This window comes from Mya arenaria, chromosome 6 (genome assembly GCF_026914265.1).
Source record: "Mya arenaria isolate MELC-2E11 chromosome 6, ASM2691426v1".
NCBI lineage: Eukaryota > Metazoa > Mollusca > Bivalvia > Myida > Myidae > Mya > Mya arenaria.
Window position 1 is genome coordinate 55,427,897 of NC_069127.1, and position 22,560 is coordinate 55,450,456.

The 22,560-nt window shown below is 37.2% G+C and overlaps 2 protein-coding genes across 4 annotated transcripts in view; both read right to left on the reverse strand.

Moving 5' to 3' along the window:
* The window catches only part of LOC128237917 (fibropellin-1-like), a 39,306-nt gene extending 20,424 nt beyond the window's left edge, over nt 1-18,882 (reverse strand). The window contains exons 1-20 of the mRNA XM_052953493.1: nt 18,643-18,882; nt 18,268-18,396; nt 17,555-17,725; nt 16,003-16,131; nt 14,874-14,987; nt 14,434-14,547; nt 12,639-12,752; nt 12,154-12,273; nt 11,055-11,168; nt 10,221-10,334; nt 8,743-8,856; nt 8,288-8,401; nt 5,391-5,501; nt 4,326-4,439; nt 3,937-4,050; nt 3,134-3,247; nt 2,428-2,541; nt 1,994-2,125; nt 1,310-1,486; nt 201-377 (exon numbers count right to left, since the gene is read on the reverse strand). Coding sequence (XP_052809453.1) covers nt 201-377; nt 1,310-1,486; nt 1,994-2,125; nt 2,428-2,541; nt 3,134-3,247; nt 3,937-4,050; nt 4,326-4,439; nt 5,391-5,501; nt 8,288-8,401; nt 8,743-8,856; nt 10,221-10,334; nt 11,055-11,168; nt 12,154-12,273; nt 12,639-12,752; nt 14,434-14,547; nt 14,874-14,987; nt 16,003-16,131; nt 17,555-17,725; nt 18,268-18,396; nt 18,643-18,721 — 2,479 coding nt within the window. The 5' untranslated portion in view covers nt 18,722-18,882. The remainder of the gene's footprint in view (nt 1-200; nt 378-1,309; nt 1,487-1,993; nt 2,126-2,427; nt 2,542-3,133; nt 3,248-3,936; nt 4,051-4,325; nt 4,440-5,390; nt 5,502-8,287; nt 8,402-8,742; nt 8,857-10,220; nt 10,335-11,054; nt 11,169-12,153; nt 12,274-12,638; nt 12,753-14,433; nt 14,548-14,873; nt 14,988-16,002; nt 16,132-17,554; nt 17,726-18,267; nt 18,397-18,642) is intronic.
* Nucleotides 18,883-21,249: 2,367 nt separating this feature from the next.
* LOC128238815 (neurogenic locus notch homolog protein 2-like) overlaps nt 21,250-22,560 on the reverse strand; it is a 74,194-nt gene continuing 72,883 nt past the window's right edge. For all 3 annotated transcript variants that reach the window (XM_052955077.1, XM_052955076.1, XM_052955078.1), the window contains one exon: nt 21,250-21,901. In XM_052955077.1, the coding sequence (XP_052811037.1) occupies nt 21,575-21,901 (327 nt within the window). In that variant the 3' untranslated portion in view covers nt 21,250-21,574. The remainder of the gene's footprint in view (nt 21,902-22,560) is intronic.

The window sequence follows — 22,560 nt, forward strand, 5'->3', positions numbered from 1 at the left end:
AGAAAAGATATGAAAATATTTCTTAGCCTATAAAAGACTATGATATTTTCTGCTTCTACACGTGTGAAATATTTTAGATTTGCATGTATTATAATTATGCAATCCTTGGCCAAATTTTCAGCGTTGCATCGTTCTACAAAATTTCATCAAGTTTCAATGGTATGAGATTATCTAATTGGCATGGATGTTATGACGTTTACCGTTGATGACGCAGATGGGACTCGATGAACTCCACGTGCCGGTAGACATGCAAGTGCGAGCGGTGGCGCCATTTATGGAGAACCCCACATTGCACGCGAACTCGGCATTGCCCTGGTACTCAGCATTCGGTAAAAACACTACCGTACCGTTCAAAGGTGCATCGATCGTTGGGCATGCTGAAACAACGAAATCATTTCCAATAAATTATTATAAAAAAATCTTTATCATGTATTATATGTATGTAAGAAGACAATACAGTCCAAACTTGCTATGTCGACGTCGGATATCTCCGGTTATGTCGACTTTTTTCTCCGGTCAAGAATTTATTCCCTCTTAATCCATATACTAAGTAAAATAAATCTGATTGTGTCTATTTTTCTATTTCGATTTTTTCGCTATGTCGACCTCCTATAAAAATAGCTCCTCCCAGAAAAAAAAAAACTTAAACGAGGCTGATGTAAGGGTGTTCCTAATTGTCATTTTCAAACGTCAATCAAACCGCTTGAAAATGTGTGACGGGGGTTTGGGGTATTCCCCTAGCCACAATAATGCGTGTTTGGGGAACTTTTTAACATTTGGACATTCATTTTGTTCCCTAAACGCCACAAGTCGACTGATTCATACCAATGTAAAATGTTTTCTTCAACTGTAACTACGCAATATTTAACACATTTTTTTAAATAAAAAACGAAAGTTGCGCATTAACTAATTATAGCCAATACCTTTCTCTTATAACACTGAAGTGTTTCATGAAACACTTATTCAGATCGACTTCTGTCAACAAAGCATCACCATTTTAGAACTACATGTATATAGCAGGTGCCCGTTATCTATTCGCTCAATATACTTAGCGCTGGGATCTATCATTTTGGGGTAGGAAAACAACAAGTTGGATATGGACTCGTCGAGTCGCCAAATCAAAAATTGTCAAAGACTCTGAAGCGGCTGTCTTTATGGACATGTATTGCCCGTAACACCCCGTAACACAAAATATTAGAAAAGCTGCAAAAGTGTACAACATTGTCGTTTTGATAAATGTATACGACAGAGATATGCCGAACAAAACTTATCTTATAGATCCAAACACATTTCATATAGGCTATCTTACAAACAATGGCGCATGTTGGCGCTACACCGTCCCAACTTCCGTTTGCCAGGCACTGCACGGAAGAAAGGCCGATCCGTATGTAGCCAGTGTCGCAAGAGAAATAAGCTTTCGCTTGGTAGAGCGTCCCTTCACCGTGATTGACTGCTCCATTTTCCTGTGGACTGAGGGTCCCACAATCTGTAACAAAAATGCAAAACAATAATTTATTCCGTAGAGAGGAATCCCTAGATATTGAACTTCCTGAAAAAGCATTCCTTTTTTTCATATCTTCAAAGAATCTTATAATTGTATAAGTTCCGAACGTTAAGTAGGAATCGAACTTCCTGCAAAAGCTTTACTTTCTCCCGAATCGTCAATGCATCTTATAATAATATGAATTCCGAACGTATTTTATTTCTTAAGTTTCACAGATCGCCCAGGAGTGGTATTCACTATTCAACTTAATAAGAAAGTCTTATGGTCATACATCATTGACTTAATCCACTCTATTGGTCAGATATTAATTACACGTAATCCGATTAGCTACATCGTTATTATATCCAGTTAAGACTTATATTGAAACCAGCCTTCAAAGCGTTACCCGCCATTTTGGAAAACAACAAATCATGTAGACACTGTTTAGAAAAGGATAATTCGTAAACAAGGTCATTTGTTCTTTATTTCATTAATTTCTAAACAGTTTACCTATTCTCGAGCAGACGGCAGTATCAGTTTTAAGATATCCGGACACGCATGCGCATACGCCAGATGCGCATTCGGAGTTCTGGATGTTTGCGCATACTTCCGGCCGTGTGCTGCAGTCGTCCCCAAGAAGACCTGGAGGAGAGCAGGTTTAAATGTTTTTCATAACAAAGCTATAACACTGTTAAATTTTCCGGATGTTGAGTATAAATCAGGCCAACATGTGGGTAATATAATAATAATAATGATAATAATAATAACAAAAATAATAATAATTATTATTATTATTATTATTATTATTATTATTATCATTATTATTATTATTATTATTATTATTATTATTATTATAAAAATAATAATAATAATAATAATAATGATAATAATAATAATAATAATAATAAAATATTAGTAAAATAAAAAAAACTATAACACAGTACCTGCTCTGCACGTGATACCCGTGTGCCCATCAGTACACGCACACGAGAAACCGTTCACGAGGTCAGTGCACGTGCCACCATTATCGCACGGTTTTGATGCACACTCCTGTATGTCTGAAATTCGAAATATTAGCTTTATTTTTCATCTTAAAGGCGCATTGTATGTGTTTCGATTTGATTAACAGAAACCGGATGTAAGTAAGGTGGATGATTTCTGAAATTTCGTGTTGATGGGATTTTCTTCATTTCCTAGTTATAAAAATGCAAATATTTTTCTTAAATAGCTGCAATCACCACAAAGCCACAACGCATTGTTGATTGTGTGGCACGGACTATGTTGACACACAAACATGTTCATTTTGTATAAAGAAATTTTCGGAAAAAATGCCAATGCTTTTTTATAAGATATCTGATCAAATCGTCTTTCGTAAAATTTGCTGAATTCCTAAAGACACGTTTTTGTTGTGCTTGCTAAATTATTATTATAGTGTGTACCTGTGTCTTCGTCTGTCCGAAGAGTCGTTACTCGGGGGGCCCTGTGTGACAGTGCTATACACTGGTGCACGTGAAAGAGCCAGGGTAGCTCTAACCAGGGTTACATTTTGACCGTGCACGATGCTCCAAATAACTAAAATGACTAACAATATAATCGGAGCACACTCTGAATGGGCCTTGCCCGCGTGCGAGTGTAAATAAACTTACACACCTGTTTCACAGAATGTCCCGGTGTATCCCGTCTGACACACACAGTCGTAGCCGTTGATGAGATCCTGACACAGGCCACCATTCAGACACTGGTGGGAGGCACATTCGTCTATATCTACAATTAAATGGAAACAATTTGAGAATACAATCCAACAATTCATATACGTTAAACCACTGAGTTTACTGAATAACGATCATTCGATTTCGACTTCCAACACCAACAACAGTCATTTTGGACACTTGTGGTCCCCCAGTCTAAAAATGAACAATGGTGTGACCATTCAACCAATTTACTTATTGGACTGCAGTAGCATTGGTCCAAGGGCTGGTATTCATTATGACGAGCAATCCGATTAGCTACATCGGTCCTAGATCAAATTAAAACAAGTTTTACATACCGACCTAGTTAAACATGCATAGGTTGTCCGGTAAGCGCAGTTGAAAGTGCACTCGCCTCTCACCAAGGCGACCCGGGCTCGATTCCCGACTAGGGCGTGTGTGAGTTCAGTTGTTGATTACCATGTCTGACAAGAGGGTTTACACCAACCACTCCTTTTTTCCCCAACAACGCATGATCAAACTCTCACCCAACATCGTGCCAACAAGAGTGACTTAGAAGAAGTAATTACTATCGTCACCAGAATTTAAGCTTATTTACATACAATTCTACTGCCTGTTATCTCACTTCGAATACCCGGCCATGCACGGATACACTAGGAAATGGAACCTTCTGAAAGTGTTGTATCAAACCTTAACTACACCCATACAGTGGTCCATACTACGCCCCTGCATGTCAATACTCACCAGTTTCGCAGTTGTCCCCGTTATACCCGGGCACACACTGACACGCATATCCGTTCACTTGATCCACGCACGTGGCCCCGTGCTCACACAGGTTGGTGGCGCACTCATTAATGTCTGGAGGTGTATAAGTCATTCATAATTTGTGCAGGTGAACATCATACTAGATAAACGTATTGTTAGCTAAATAAAACATGTTTAATTGAATAAACTTTTAACAGTTTGGCAAAGACAATGCTAATGGAATTTGGTTGAGAGGGTAATCATTGTTATATTTTCAAAAGGAATTATACATGCTTATTCATTTTACTTTGTTTAACAACGTTTTACGTATCTTCAGTGTAATAAGTATCAAATAAATGTTTTGGTGTTATTGACTAGTATCGAATTACTCGTGCTGCATTCGGTGTCTTCATATCCGGCAACGCAAGCGCAGTAGTAATCATCCACAAGGTCAGTGCACGAGCCACCGTTCTGGCAGGGTGAGGGTAAGCAGTTGTTAATATCTGGAAAATAAACGATACAATGCAAGAACATTTTCAGGAAGGTTGCAATGAATTCTTTGAAAGTTTTGGTCGGTGGGCAAAGCTATTTTAGTGGGAAATCAAAGAACAGCAAGAACATACCAATGAACAGACTCGCATAGATTTCAATACCATAGTTTCAAATGCATATTATATAATGTTTATTACTAATTTTACAAACTAATTCGACGATGTACCGGCATACATTCCGGGGGGGGGGGGGGGGGGGGGGTGGAAAGAAAATGGCCAAGGAATGCCGATAATCAAATACAGCAGATTAAAATACCATACATGTAGTAATACATTTTTTTCTTGATACTTTTTTCATATCTAGAAATCGCTCACAATTTGTACGGCTATAGAAAAAATATGTGAATAACAAATACAAAATAAGTGTTAAAACATGCACACTAAACAAACCAACTATCCTCCCTTGCCCTCATCTTAATATAGTTTGGGACAACCAGCTGTTGTTGTTTTTTTTGCAGTAGTTGTTGTTGTTACTGTTGTTGTTACTGTTGTTGTTGTCGTTGTTGTTGTTCTTGTGCTGGTGGTTGTGGTGGTAATGGTGGTGGTGTAGTTGTTGTTGTTGATGTTGTTGTTGTTGGTGTTGTTGTTGCTGATGTCGTTATTTTACTGTAACTGTTACTGTAACTGTTACTGTTGTTGATGTTGGTGGCTGTGGTGGTTGTTGTTGTTTTTGTTGATATTGTTATTGTTGTTGTTGTTGGTGGTGGTGGTGGTGGTGGTGGTGGTGGTGATGGTGTTGCTGTTGCTGCAACTGTTGCTGCTGCTCTTTTCGTTGACGTCGGCGTTGTTAATGTTTTGTATGTTTTTGATATTTCTATGTTTCATGATTTAATGTTATTACATTGTTATCCAAACGAAAATTAAAACACACACATTAAATAAAAGCTATCCATCACAGCTTACCATTGTCACAATTTTTCCCATCATACCCAGCGACACAAGCGCACGTGTAATCGTTCACCAGATCCGTGCACGTGCCGTGTGCACAGGGGTTAGGGGAACAGTTGTCAATGTCTGAAATATACGATGAGATTGGAAGTTAACAGTTATGTACACACGTAACGCTTCTTGGAGTTCGTACACATGCCATAAAAACATGTACGTGAAGTTAGCGGCCTAGCGGCCTAGCGGCCTAGCGGCCTAGCGGCCTAGCGGCGTGAAGTTAGCGGCCTAGCGGTCTAGCGGCGTGAAGTTAGCGGCCTGGCGGCCTAGCGGCCTAGCGGCCTAGCGGCGTGAAGTTGGCGGCCTAGCGGCCTAGCGGCCTAGCGGCCTGGCGGCCTAATTATATTTTCTATTTCCAAGCAATTTTTAATGAGTTTTTTTTTAAACAATGATAAATCAAGGTTTTTTATTCATATAGTTACATAGCGGCCTTAAATTGTTATCTATTCAGAATATTTTTCTTTACCTTTTATTCTAAAACAATTTTAAATTAACTGTTTTATGCACAAATTATCACTCTGAAGCGTTTTTCAACTTTTTTTCAAAAAAGTCGATCGAGCACTTCAGCGGCCTAGCGGCCTAGCGGCCTAGCGGCCTAGCGGCGTGAAGTTAGCGGCCTGGCGGCCTAGCGGCCTAACGGCCTAAAATGGTTTCCTATTTCAAAGCATGTATACATGCATTTTCTTCTAAAACAATGACACATTAACTGTTTTTATGCACAAATTAACACTTTGAAGCTATAAGCGATTATCAACAGTCTTCTTTTAAGAGCGTCGATAAAGCAGTCAGCTATTTCAAAGCATTAAACATGCCTGTTCTTCTAAAACAATGATGTATTTACTGTTTTTATGCACAAATTATCACTCTGAAGCGTTTTTCATTTTTTCGCCCAAAAAGTCGATCGAGCACTTCAGCGGCCTAGCGGCCTAGCGGCGTGAAGTTAGCGGCCTGGCGGCCTAGCGGCCTAAAATGGTATCCTATTTCAAAGCATGTATACATGCATTTTCTTCTAAAACAATGACAAATTAACTGTTTGAATGCACAAATTAACACTTTGAAGCTATTAGCGATAATCAACATATTTTTTCAAAAAAGTCGATTAAGCAGTCAGCTATTTCAAAGCATTAAACATGCCTGATCTTCTTAATCAATGATATATTTACTGTTTATATGCACAAATTATCACTCTGAAGCGTTTTTCTACTTCAAAAAAATCGATCGAGCACTTCAGCGGCCTAGCGGCCTAGCGGCCTAGCGGCCTAGCGGCCTAGCGGCGTGAAGTTAGCGGCCTGGCGGCCTAGCGGCCTAAGATGGTTTCCTATTTCAAAGCATGTATACATGCATTTTCTTCTTAAACAATGACATATTAACTGTTTGTATGCACAAATTAACACTTTGAAGCTATTAGCGATAATCAACATATTTTTTTCAAAAAAGTCGATTGAGCAGTCAGCTATTTCAAAGCATTAAACATGGCTGATCTTCTAAAACAATGATGTATTTACTGTTTTTATGCACAAATCGATCGGGCACTTCAGCGGCCTAGCGGCCTAGCGGCGAGAAGTTAGCGGCCTGGCGGCCTAGCGGCCTAGCGGCCTAAAATGGTTTCCTATTTCAAAGCATGTATACATGCATTTTCTTCTAAAACAATGACATATTAACTGTTTTTATGCACAAATTAACACTTTTTAAAACAGTAAATATATCATTGATTAAGAAGATCAGGCATGTTTAATGCTTTGAAATAGCTGACTGCTTAATCGACTTTTTTGAAAAAAATATGTTGATTATCGCTAATAGCTTCAAAGTGTTAATTTGTGCATTCAAACAGTTAAAATGTCATTGTTTTAGAAGAAAATGCATGTATACATGCTTTGAAATAGGAAACCATTTAGGCCGCTAGGCCGCCAGGCCGCTAACTTCACGCCGCTAGGCCGCTAGGCCGCTGAAGTGCTCGATCGACTTTTTTGGGCGAAAAAATGAAAAACGCTTCATAGTGATAATTTGTGCATAAAAACGGTAAATACATCATTGTTTTAGAAGAACAGGCATGTTTAATGCTTTGAAATAGCTGACTGCTTTATCGACGCTCTTAAAAGAAGACTGTTGATAATCGCTTATAGCTTCAAAGTGTTAATTTGTGCATAAAAACAGTTAATATGTCATTGTTTTAGAAGAAAATGCATGTATACATGCTTTGAAATAGGATACCATTTTAGGCCGCTAGGCCGCTAGGCCGCCAGGCCGCTAACTTCACGCCGCTAGGCCGCTAGGCCGCTAGGCCGCTGAAGTGCTCGATCGACTTTTTTGAAAAAAAGTTGAAAAACGCTTCAGAGTGATAATTTGTGCATAAAACAGTTAATTTAAAATTGTTTTAGAATAAAAGGTAAAGAAAAATATTCTGAATAGATAACAATTTAAGGCCGCTATGTAACTATATGAATAAAAAACCTTGATTTATCATTGTTTAAAAAAAAAACTCATTAAAAATTGCTTGGAAATAGAAAATATAATTAGGCCGCCAGGCCGCTAGGCCGCTAGGCCGCCAACTTCACGCCGCTAGGCCGCTAGGCCGCTAACTTCACGCCGCTAGGCCGCTAGGCCGCTAGGCCGCTAGGCCGCTAACTTCACGTACATCATAAAAACAAGGATGCGAAGATATAGCAAATGAGTCCAAAATGATTGCGCAGTGTAAAAGAAACATTGTAGATAAAATTTATGTTAATATTTTATTGGTCTTAATTTGATCTAAGAACGATGTAGCTAATCGGATTGCGTAATATAAATAGCAAAATTTAAAAAAAAAAAACAACAACATATATCCGGACGTGAAAATAAAAAAACTGAAAATAGCGTACTTGTCTCGCAGTTTGCCCCGGTATAGCCCGTGATACAAGTACACGTGTACTGGTTGACCTCGTCCACACATTGTCCTGCATTCTTACAGGGATTAGAGCTGCATTCGTACGTATCTGCAAAAGCATATGATATTAGAATATATAGAATCAGATTTATATCACGTATGTTTCTATTATTTAAGTGGTGGAACAATGAAAATATAGTTTGTTGTTTAGTAATTAATAACATAGTGTTGGATAACCCAGTCAATGCAACTGAACACATTCAAAGCTCACTCAGCGATTGCTTCCCTTTGATGTACAGTAATCATTACCGCCAACTCGGAACACGTCGGTCAGTCTCCATCAAAAACAACCTCGGATGTATATATATACTTTTACATGCCAGCGTTCAAAATGAAATGCATTTATGGTGCAGTCCATTGGTGTAAAATACTAATTCTACATTAACATACCAGTTTGGCAGAACTGACCCTCATACCCGTCCACACACGTGCACGTGTAACCAGCTACAACGTCGACGCACGTGGCGCCGTTTACACAAGCATGCGTTAAGCAGTCGTCCAAATCTGAAATGGGGAATTAGTGAATGGTATGCCATTTATGTGATCGAAATAACTTTTTGTTTCTAGTAATTTGGCGGAGTCAATGGAATGTCAAGATAACCATTAAGCCGATTGTTCAGAACTTTGTTAATGTTAACAACGCGAGTTACGAAATCGTTGTTAGAGCTGCACTCTCACAGATTGAGCATTTAAACAACTTTTTTTTTAATTTTTGTCTTGGAAAGTACATTTTTTGCGCAAATATCTGCAAACCAATGATATAAGATTGCTGACAAAAAATCAGATCGTATATTTTTCATATTTCTGTTCAAAAGTTAATGTTTTATGGCTTAAACCGTTACTAATGGTTTAAGAAAACTGCATAAAACATCATTTTTTCGTACTTAAATATAAAAATCTGCGATCTGATTTTTGTCAGCAGTCTTTTGTAACTGGTTTCAATGGATTTTCGCAAAACTTGGCTCGTTCCAAGACAAAAAATAAAAATGTTATCAAAACGTCCAATCTGTGAGAATGCAGCTTTAACTTTTAAAATGAACTTTTGATAATATGTTCCTATGTTTAAGTAAATCAAATACAGCTTAAACAGTTGTCTCAAATCTTGTTGGAAATACTGCAATTCAAAAACTTTCAGAATAGTCGAATATTTAAAAGTTAACAACGACAACATTAACAACGTTGTTAATTTAAACACAGTTCTGAACAGTCAACGCTATGTTCAGTGTGTGTATACCACGTGGTAAATTACGTCATATATGCTAAGTCGGAAGGCAAAAATTTGCTTAAAATGAAGACTAAAATCAAACATAACTTTTCATTTACAAAACCATTTTAAATGAAACAAAGGGCAGTCTATGCCGCTTAAAGAGCCCCGCATTTATTTCATATCCGACATTTTATGAGGTTATTAGTTTCCTTAAACACTTCGACAAACATGTTTCCAAAATAATGTTTTGGCAATGCTACGTCAGACGGCCATATTATGAAAAGGTTTGTCGAAGTGTTTCAAGAAACTAAACTAGCAATCAAATTCTGGTAAAAGACCGAAGGTAGGGCTCCGAAAGCGGCGTAGACTGCGCTATGTTTCATTTAAAATGGTGAAGAAATAGAGAAGTTATCTTTGTTTAAAGTATTTTCTCAAATGAAAATATTGCCTTCCGACGTAAAATTTATGACGCAATTTATCACGTGGTGTACACACACTGTATCTTATACACTAAGGAAATAAGTAGAACAAGAGAAAGTTCAATTTATTGTAATTTCAGTGTCATATATCCGAGAAGATTAACATTATCAGTTATATAATTTAAACTATGTGTATTTAAATATGGTATATGTTCACATGTCCATCAGATAAGGTAGCTTACTGTTTTGGCATAAGTTGCCGCCCCATCCATCCGCACACTCGCACGTGTAACTGTTCACCCCGTCCACGCACGTGCCGCCATTCTCACACGTGACTGTGGCGCAGTCGTCAATATCTGAAAGTGATATTTCATTTTTGCTGTTTATGTTTGTATCCCAATTTTCAGAATCTCTGTACTTCAATAAAAAATAAGTAATAAATAAAACAAAAACTGTTCCGTCTGAGGCTTTTAGAATGCTTTAAGCTAGAAATGTTTCGATGAACGATTATAATCGGAAATTGATTTGTTGGGACTGAAAATGGCAACAATCGATTGAACTTGGTCATAATCAATCATCCATTCCACCGGCTGTGGAGTTGTTTTCTTCTTTCTTCTCGTTATTTGCGTTCGGTCAATTGCCGCCGTTTTTCTCCTTTGAGTTCATTTATTATACATTCGGAAGCGTTCAGTTGTTATAGTTACAATATGGCCGAAAGCAACAGCAACACTAAATAACTTCAAACATACACATGCCATAAGCATAGTTATGGATAACGAGTTATTGTTTAAGAATAAGACTATACTTCGTCAAATAGTGATTTTACTAGCGATAATCGATTACTTGAGTGGAACCGAATCGAGAGTCAAACTGGAACCGATTCCCAGCACTACTTTGAGCCAAACTTAGGGTGTGTTTTTTTTAAATTGTTATGAGTAAAACTATTGGAATGATCCTTCCGAAAACTCTTTATATTTCAAATTTTGAAATCGTAGATTTTTCAAAAAAAAAAAAAAAAGCTTCATGGCATATCGCTATAAAGAAATTGATAGATAAAGCAATATAATTATAGTTACCAGTAGCACACATAGTTCCAGTATAACCGGTAACACAGTTACACGCGTACCCGTTCACTTGGTCCACACACGTGGCGCCATTTTGACACACCGACGCCGGACAGTCGTCTATATCTGTAAATGTGTCATATGAAATTAATTCATTAAATAATCACACAAAAAATATTATTCAATTATTTTAAGGACAAGCTTCTAAAGGCTCCAAGCCTGAGCATTACAACGACAATTCTAAATATGCCACCTGTAGCTCTCGGATTCAGAGGGTAGTTTGGGGTACACGGTAATAATTTGAGGATATCATGCACAATAAATAATCGAGGTGCTTATTCAAAACGAGCGAATCTATCACCCCTTAGACTGCCCCTACCGTCTCTACCGCCATCAACACTTCACTTACCAGTTCCAATACACTTACCAGTTCCACTACTCATACCACTTCCGCTACACTTACCACTTCCACTACACTTACCACTTCCGCTACACTTGCTACTTACAACTTCCGCTACACTTACCACTTCCACTACACTTACCATTTACTACTACAACCACCGTTACATTTACCACGTCCACTACCACTATCTCCACCATTACATTTACCACGTCCACTACCACTATCTCCACCATTACATTTACCACGTCCACTACCACTATCTCCACCATTACATTTACCACGTCCACTACCACTATCTCCACCATTACATTTACCACGTCCACTACCACTATCTCCACCATTACATTTACCACGTCCACTACCACTATCTCCACCATTACATTTACCACTTCCACTTCCATTAGCACTTCCAAAACCACTGCCACCACCACAACACTTACCACTTCTATCACGATTACCACTTCCACTACACTTACAACTTCCACCATGATTACCATTTCCACTACACTTCCACCACCCATATCGAGTATGTTTTTGACGTTGTTAATGAATAATGAAAAGTATTTATAAGGTAAGGTAAGAGTGTAAATTTTCCAAAAAGGTATATTTGACTGATAAATATTGTTTTGTAGTATCGGTATTTAAATGCGTTATCGTATGACTTTTTCTGCCAAGTATATCGTTTCAGAAAAAGGTCAAGTGTCTTACTTGTGTCACAAAGACTTCCGGTGAAGCCCAACACACACGTGCAGGTGTATGCGTTGATAAGGTCATTACACGTGCCACCGTTATTGCACGAGATGGCTAGAGATAGACATTCGTTGATTTCTGAAAATACCAAAAAAATGCAGTTATATTTTCATTCACTTTTTCATTTATTTTTATACAGACGTAATTAGAATAATTGAATGTAAGAATTGACCGTACCAAAAGTAGAACCGTTTAAACGATTCAAATCAGATTATTTGAAGAAAATTTGAAACATCTCGTCGTAAAGTTGGATTTAGTCCACGATCCAATTAATATATACCATACTGATTGCTGATAAAGATTCTTGCATTAAATGATTATTCCTTTCGACGTTGGTTAGAATTTTACCTTCATGTCGTTAAGTTATATTATCTAACTCACCCGTCTATATATTTCATAGAGTCTAACCAATATGTCAATACGTTTAATAGAATCTAACCCACCTGTCCCACACGTGACCCCCTCATATCCGGGCACGCAATTACAGGTGTATCCGTTAACGCCATCAACACAACTGGCGCCATTTAGACAAGGATTCGATCCGCATTCATCAATGTCTGATAATAAAAGAATAGTATATATATATACATATGTCAATTATCTGAAATTATATCGACACATTGCATTCAATATTTATTTTTTTAGTTTTGTTTAAAACTACCGCATAAAAAGGGCAGTGTTTTATTACCACGTGATAAATTACGTCATATATGCAACAGTACGTCGGAAGACAACATTTTGCTTAAAATAAAGACTTTAATTAAAGTTAACTTTTTGTTTTACTACTAACACAAATTTAAATAAAAACAAAGGGCAGTCTACGCCGCTTTAAGAGCCACGCCTTCGTTTTATTACCGAAGCTTGATAAGGTGATTAGTTTCATCAAACACTTCGACAAACCTGTTTCCGAATAATGTTTTGACAGTGCTCCGTCAGTCGGCCGTATTGTGAAACGGTTTGTTGAAATGTTTTAAGAAACTACACTCTCAATCAAACTCTGGTAAAAGACTGAAGGCGGGACCCCGTAAGCGGCGTAGACTGCGCTATGTTTCATTTTTAATGGGGAAGAAATTGTGAATTTATTATCTTTGTTTAAAGTCTTCATTCGAAGCAAAATGCTGCCTTCTGACGTAGCATTTATGACGCAATTTATCACGTAGTGTACTCACACTAAGTGCGTTCAACTTTAACACTTCTGTGGATTGAACGATGAGAAAAATCGATTGTCTGTCTCCGAAGTCGGCGATAATCGATTCTGATTTTTAAAAGTCGATTACCGTTTACAACCTTACAATAACAGAATAGTTTGCTTTACTAGAACCTATACTTCTTCATCTTAAATAAGAGATTAAAATAGAAAATTCTAGAAAACCAAAGCATGGTTATAATAAGTTTTATACCAAAGACATTCAAGGTCTTTATATCAAATAAGCCTAGTCCTAGGGTCATGGTTACGAACAATCTCAAATCTGAGTTCCGACTTTAAGCTGCACTTTCACAGATTTACCGTTTTGACAACTTTTTATTTTTTGTCTTGGAATGAGCAAAATTTTGCGTAAATTTATGAAAACCTTTGATAAAACCCTGCTAACAAAAGATCGGATCGCAGATTTTTATATTTCCGTTCGAAAATTAATGTTTTATGGCTAGAAGCGTTACTAACGGTTTAAGAAAAATGCATAAAACATCAATTATTTAACTTCAATATAAAAATCTGAGATCTATTTTTGTCAGCAGTCTCATTTTCGCATAAATTGGCTCGTTCCAAGTCATTTTTTTTTAAAAGTTGTCAAAACGTTCAATCTGTGAGAGTGCAGCTTTAAGCTGCAAATGAACAAAACTTTAGTCCTTTGTAACTATCAATACAATTCTTTGTTATTATACAAAAGAGCTTTTCTGAGTCTGATGCGAGTCTCGGACTTGAGTGACTGTTCATAATCATGTTGAATGCCAATTTTGATACTTTTAGATTAACAATTGTATATCACCTTCAATTGTATCCATTTTATCATTGTGAAATCAAATATTGGTCGAAAAGGCCCCTACGATTATTTCCGATAAGCGATTATGTTATTTTCAATCACTAATTATTTCAAAAAGTAGATAAATAAACACTGCAAAACTGTACAATATACCAAATATTTGCCAAATTTTAGTGATAATAAAAATATTTCTATATGGCAATTGAAAGGTTTTAAATAAATAAAGCATGGTTATTTAAAGAGTAACAGTTATTACTGGTTTGACAATCGCCGCCCTCAAATCCCGCTACGCATGCGCACGTGTATGTTGCCAGTCCGTCTGTACACGTGCCACTGTTTAAGCAAGGAGTAACTGCGCAGTCATCCGGATCTGCAAAAAAAATATAAAATTATTATAAAAATTATATCATCCAGATTAAGGAAATATGCTTATGTCTCAATAAAGTTACTGTTCCGGAATAAAGTAATTGAAAGTTAAGTAAGGATTGCATATTTTACTGACATCTTATTGTATAATTAGCCCGATGCATATATATATTTTCTTTTTTTTTAACCGAAAATTCATGTTTATTGGAATTAGATGATATATACTGAATATAAATAAGCGATCCATAGTGGCATTTGCCCATTAGTGTAATTATGTATGTAATTAAAATCTAGTGACGTCAAAATGTATTCGGTGACGTCATAACTTACTAGTCAAACAAGTTGTGCCTTCATAACCCGTGGCGCACGTGCACGTGAATTGGTTGAGCTCGTTGTTACATGTTCCACCGTTATCACAGGGGTTAGAAGCACACTCATCGATATCTGAAAGATAATATGTACATTGAGGTTCATGAAAAATCGAAATGTCCATACGGAACTCCTCGGCCATTTTTCACCGGAAACAACCTCGGATGCATGCCGATACATCAGTAGAAGTAGTTCGGTAAAATTTAAATGAGAGTATTAACTATTAATAGTGATTTTAACGTATATTTTGTATTAGGAAGACAAATTGATTGCCGGTGAGGTATTTAATTGCAAAATTACTTAAGATCCCAAAGAGTAAAGTCATAAAATTTAACTGCTAAATTGATATTACTACGCGATCTACTTGCATCGTAGGTAAAGAGTACCGATTTCTGACATTGTTAACCGTCCATATATATCAGAGGTTGTTTTCGATAAAAAAAATGACCGGGGAGCTCTGAATGAGAGTAGTCATTAACAGAGCAATGATGATGATGTATGTGTTTTTATTTATGGCAATGTATGCGTCGTCTGCACCAATGGTATCTTCTCTGTTAAAACTTCAAATGATGACGAACAGAACATGATAATATTGAGTACCGGGTGTATCCGGGGATAAAACCTATGCTATAAGACACACAGTCGTTTAATGGAAATGGACTTCTGCTTTGGTGTCTATTGACTTGTAAATTTTTCAGTTACATTTAACCTAAAGGTATTTTCTTTTTCTTCCTATTTATCAAAGGGGTCACTCCTACCAACAATCTAGCAAAAACTAACTATGAACCACTGTGGTTTAACATGGCCAGAAAATCAGGAAGGCCTTAATAGCGTACAGCAGGAGTTCACGCGACTGTGATGGGCAACAATACTGGCCCCAATTTCCCAAAACGTCTAAAGTCCTTAATAACAGAGTTAAGCTTAGCTGACTGTATTGCGCTGGTATAAGTTCTGTAAGTCTCTCATTATTAATTAAGTATAACCATTTGTTTTGTCTAAATGAAATAAGGAAATAAAGGCTTAAGTCTGTCATGATTAAAAAGTTTCAAAAATTGGTGCGGGGGGCTACGTTGATTATAATTCATTTTACCGATGCAGTTGGTAGTACTCCCGTCGTCCTGGTAACCGGCATTACACTGACAGGTGCCCGCAACGCACGCGCCATTTCCGATGTTAATACACAAGTCCGTAAGTACGACGCAGGCATCTCCCAGTGAGCCTGAAAGTATCGAGATCTTAAGAATACAACCACTTGCGGATCCAAGGGGGGGGGGTAGCAACTGACGCCCCCCCCCCCTTAAATCGCCCAAATTTACCTTTTATTTCAATATAAGTGAACGCCAAAATGCACCATTTCGGACGAGAATTTGTTGAAATTGTCTTATAGGTAGTACCATACACGATGAACTCAATTTCTTCGGAATTCCGACAAAGTTTGAAATTGGTCAAACTGGTGACGTTTTTTTGCGGTAATGTATGTGACGTCGATGAAACAAGTGACGTCATAAAAGCAAATGCTCTTCAAACAGCCGAAATTATGTTCCGTTAAATTCTAATTGAATCGTTATTTTTTAGGGTTTTAGTTCAAAATTGCAGAGAAACTTGCAAATAAAGAGTGACAAAATGTTTTAGAATTGCAGTTCATCTGCGTAGGTAAGCATTTGGACTTAACAAACCGTGCACTTACCTAATGTGTTCATTACCCGATGAACGCATTACTTTAACTTTCAATCCTTCAGTGTTGAAAAAATCAAAATTAGTATGTAGAACGTGCTTATAAATATTGATAACAGTATAACAGAAACATTCGAGAGGTTATTGACATCTACAAATTCATGAGGAAAGCGTTGTTTTGTGAAAGAAGGTCTGCCTACCAGTACACGTGAAACGAGAGATTCCGCGTACGCCTTATCAGGCTAATTACATCTTTTACGTAGCTACAAGTACAAGTAGTGTGTTCGCCACCTGTCTATTAAGTCATGTCCGCACCGAATCTGTGCATACAAAGCCAAACAAGGCTTATTCCTATCATTTGAACTCACGAAAAAGGGCGTCGCTGGCAACGACGGTACTGTCTTCCTTTAAACTTTATAATGCCATGAACATATTGACTTACAAAACCTCGTTTTAATATAAATATGTATGAGACAGGAGAGACAACTCTTCTTCCAATGAAATGACCCCTGTTTAAATTTAATCTCTTCAATAGCCCAGAAATGTCAGTTATTACCACAGGCGAGTGGTTTTATATGTGGTCATCAGTCGGATCGAGTTCAATTTGAGCTTTTGCCAGACTACGGAAAAACATTGAAATAAGTATGTGCATATGTTAGAATCAGATTATTAGGAGAAACTGCCTTGCCGAACCAATGCCTTATTAAGTGTTCATGATAATGGGATTTTCCTAGCCAAATCGTCCAAGGTACACAGCAAAGCTTAGGGCTTGGTAGATATTAAATATGCTTGAGTTTATGAAAAGTTTATCTAATGGTAATTCATCAATGACTTCATTCACTCTTTTTGGTCAGTTAATAGTATCAAGTAATCCGATTAGCTACATAGCTCTTAGATCGAATTACGACCAATATTGAAAACCAGCCCAGTAGAGTATCGGGGTTACCTGATGATGGAAAAAGGGCTACCTGGATCACATGTCGGGTCGGCTCCATTCCAGCCACCGCCTGCTCCGGAAACACAGTTCCTCAAAACGTTGCCATTAAGTTGAAAGCCGCTGTTACATGTATATGTCGCCGTCAGAAAGTCGTCACTTACAGTTACAGTGCCGTCAGTTGGAGGCGTAAGTGCCCCGCAGTCTAGAGTAATAATAAAACAAGTAAATGAATTATCTTCCGTGGCCATCATTTTGAATTATTCAGCATATATAATTATATTCAGTATATTTTACACATTTTGGCTAAAATTGTAATAATTCGAGTAAGGCTTCAAACTTAATTGATCCGACATGACCGACTGGAGGTATTGTCTATAATATGCATGGGCGACAACTGTCGAGAGAATAAAGCAGTATAGCTGCCTGGTCAACAATCTTTTCAGAAGTACATGTATTATGCTCATACACATTCTGGCTAAATAGGTGATGGTTTGACAAAGGCTTCTAAAGACACTGAGCGGACAACATACTGGACGCCACCCGCACGCAACCCGAAGGTCAAACTATAAAACGTCCCTTTTTATAAACGAGCGTATAATGATAGCAATACGTTTAAACGAAATTGTTAACACTGTTAAAGTATATTGCTTTTGCTTAAAATTTCCAAAGCAAAATACTTAAATGCAAAATATTTCAATGATAATCGTATAATTATATAAGAAAATACAATATAGACAGACTTACCATAATAACAGCCGGAGTTATCAGGAAGGGCTACGAAACCCTGTGCGGCTGAACAAACGCAGGAGCCAGAAACGACTGTGTCACAGACGGAGTTCGGGGTAGCCGCGCAATCGTCTGGTATCGTGCATCCTAAATGAGAGGGGAAACAAGTTTGACTCCTTAGTTTCATCGGTGAATTTAAACTGAAGTTCCCGAAACTTACAAAAGAGAGAGAAAACATGGCATATACAAGTAGCAATGATTACAAATGTTGTGCTTTGGTATGTTATCTTTAAAATTATGTTCATATATTATTTTCTTTGTGTAAAATATGGTTTGAAATAGCGCGGATTTCAAATTTAGAGTACTTTTAACACAAACATTATTTGTACTTACCATCAAATAATACGGCGTCGGTAATCTTAGTCAAAATCGAAAACAGAATTAAAACCGGAAAGATTTTGCTACGAAACATAGTGTGTTTTGGGCTGAAACATAAAAGCCAGTTACTAACACTTCAAAATAGTCCAGTTATTCACGTTCATTTATCAAAAATGAGTAGTGTCCTTTCTACGTACAGTCAATTTCGAAGTATTTTAATGTCTTTTAAATGTATGGTGTAAAGGTTTTGTTGAGTTGTTTAGTTCATCAATAGTGATTAAATGTATTGATATCATTGCAATCTTATGTTTTGGCTAGTTTTCAGCGCCATTATTCAAAACATGATTTAAAACACGATGCCAATTTTTGACAAAAGATGTGTTGATGTATTCACAGATACACTGATCATTACATTGACTTCGTGCTTTTGTAAATTATATAGGTATAAAATCTAAAGTATAAAATGAACTTATTCTAAATTAACAAAGAGTATGCAACATATGTAAGTTGAAACTTAATGCATCTACTATTAAACTGCGTATCGATAAATCCATTGAAAATAGCGTTTATTTGACCATGTTATATTGAATAAAATCAAAGCACTGAGAGTACTTACAGTGTGTGTAACGTTGATATTTTCGACGTGATGGCTCTTTCTCTTTAAGAGTGGTTAAATACGTTCGATTGATAGTCGATCAAGCCGGACAAGTGGGTTACACCGATTTTCCACACCACACAAGACCATGATTTCGTATAGCATTCAGGAACTTTTTCTTGAGCAATGATTAAAATGTTCGATTGATAGTCGAGCAAGTCCGACAAGTGGGTTACATCAATTTTCCACACCACACAAGACCATGATTTCGTAGAGCATTCAACTTCTTTTTCTTGAGCTATGATTAAAATGTTCGGTTGATGGTCAACCAAGTCGGACATGTAGGTAGCACTTTTTCCTTAGCTATGATTCTATAAGTTCGGTTGATAGTCGACCAAGTCCAAGAATATGATTACACAAATTTTCCACACCACCCAAGACCATGATTTCGTACAGCATGCAGGATCTCTTTCTTCAGCTATGATAAAATTAGTTCGGTTGATGGTCGGACAAGTGGGTAGCACAGATTTTTCCAACGACGCATACCATAATCTCGTATAGCATTCATTTTTTTTTATTTGGCTATGATTAAATAAGTTGGGTCGATAGTCGACCAAGTCTGACAAGAGGGTTACACAGGTTTTTTTTTCCACAACACAATACCATCATCTCGCGTAGCATTTAGTTTTCTTTAGCTATGATAAAATAAGTTCTGTTGATTGTCGACCAAGTAGAACAAGTGGGTTACACCGATTTTCGTATAGAATTCCGGTACTTTTTCTTTAGCTATGATTCAATTAGTTCAGTTGTTGATTGACCAAATCGGATACTTGGATTACACCATTTTTTCCACACAACACATACCATGAACTCGCATAGCATTAAGGTACTTTCTCTTTAGCTATGATTAAATTCGCTCGGTTGATTGTCGGAAAATTTGGTAACACCCATTTTCCACACAACACAAGACCATGATCTCGTATAGCATGCATTTTCTTTTTCTGCAGCTATGATTAAATAAGTTTTGTTGATGGGTGACAAATGTCGGACAAGAGTGCTAAAAGGTTTCGCACAAAGCAAAATTTCATAAACTCACAAAGCACCGTGCTGTTTTGAAGGTATAAAGTTCACAGTAACAGAGATAAGTTACATCATACCATTTAAAACAAATCTTTTCTGGATGTTTATACACAACCTACATGGGGGTGTATATAACTTGCGTACCAACCAGATAGTATATTAAGTTAATAGCTAAGGTCATCCTTAAACATGATTGTTTGAAATGGCTTGACCAAGTCGGCTGGAAGTTAAGGAACTATGTTTTATATCGTATTAATGACTGCACATTAACACGAGTTAATTCGCTGCATTTGTGCTTTTTACAGATGTCAAAAAAATGGATTCAGGAAATAGTTTGCGAGTCGGTTGGGCAGCTTCAAAAACGTATTAAAATGATTTACTTAATTTAACAACATCACCACCAGTTAGGGTTAACACTCGTCCAGGGGTCATAGTTCGACATTTTTTCAATCCAAAGATATACGGATTTGCAACACTTGTGCGTATAGCCACTGGCACTATGTGCACCATAGTTTTTGTGAATATATTAGGCTCTTGCTGAGCTATGGACATAATGAATGTTTTCGCACGACCTTTTTTGATAACCATGGAAAATATGAATCATTTCTACGCCATAGTACTTAAAGTTTTAATAAACCTTTTCTTAATACTAGAAACACTCATATGCCTTTGTTTAACATTGCTGTGGTTGCCTTAGCAGTTAACAAAGTAATAGCAAGATAAAAAACATATTTAGATTTTACCTAGGAAGTTAACTTCCTATTTAAGCTATTTGAAATAATTGCATGCGCAGATTGTCATTTTAAATCAAACAGGAACACCAATCCAAGACGATTTCGACTGCTATGTATTTATTCAGTTTCCGTTGTATACAGGAAGCCCCAAACTTCCGATCCATACATCCACATATATCATATACTAGCACAATAGCAAAACAGACGATGGTAACATGTTTATTGACTTTATTATGGTATAAAGATTACATGAACATGTACATAAGAGCAGTTTGGAAATAGCAAACAAAGTGGAGGATGCTATTATTAAATTTTAGTCTAGCATTCGCAATGTTCAAGCAAGAAAACAAAATCACATTGATAAATATTACACGTACTGCTACTTTACACGAATACTAAAAAAAACCTCGAACGAATATGAGTTGCAGTAAATCACGAAAAAATATATATTACAAGTTACAAATATATGTAGCGGTCAAGCAGGTTATCGTAAAAATTCTAAATATACAAAGTTACAAAAAAGGTATAGTTATCAAAGTTAATAATACTTCTTCTTGTACACTGGCATAGCGCTCTTCGCTCGTCTGTCCGAAGGCAACATGTCTTTGTCATTAAAAAGCGATTCTGTGATGTTTGCTGGAGGCGCGCGCATACGGAACCGAAAACGATCTTCTTCATCCTCCTCTTGTTCCACTATTTCCGGTTCTTCGACGATGGTTTTACGCGTTTCCCTCGGGGATTTGCCCCCGGGACCAGGTGTGGAGTGTGTGACTTCAAGATGCTTGTCGAAGTCATCCGAGCGTGACAACTCCAGAGAGTGACTTCCGGCGGTGCCGTATCCATTGTCGTTCATCTGTTCGTCGTCCTAGATTGATATAACAAAGGATGGTCAATAAAATATTATAGTTACTCACGCATTGATACGCTATTTAAGACAAAATCTTAATTCAACAGCTTTACGTAGACACTCAAGTATATTATTCTAACTTCTTACTAAATCTTCTATTACGACTAATAATATCCATGACGCACCGGTTAGCGCAGTGGAGAGCGGCTTCGCCTCTCACCTAGACGACCTGGGTTCGATTCCCAGCCTGGGTACATGTGAGTTTAGTTTGTGGTCACCAAGCCGGACAAGTGGGTTTCCTCTGGGTACTCCATTTGCCCCACAAAACAAGACCACACTATCGCGTAAAAGGCTTTCTGACGGTTTTACCGCAAACGCATAGATAACGTATTACCACTTGAACGTGTGCAAGGGGGAACCGCACTTGGTCAAGGCTTTAAGATACACTCTCACAGATAGAACGTTTTGACAACTTTTTTTGTCTTAGAACGAGCCAATCTGTGCTAAAAAATGCTTGGATACCAGTGATGTTAAAATGCTGACAAAAATCAAATCATTTATGTTAAAAAAACGATGTTCTGTGCATTTTTTCTTATAGCTTTAGTAACGCTTTAAGCCATTTATTATTAATTTTCGAATGTAAATTTAAAAAACTGCGGTCTGATCTTTTGTCAGCA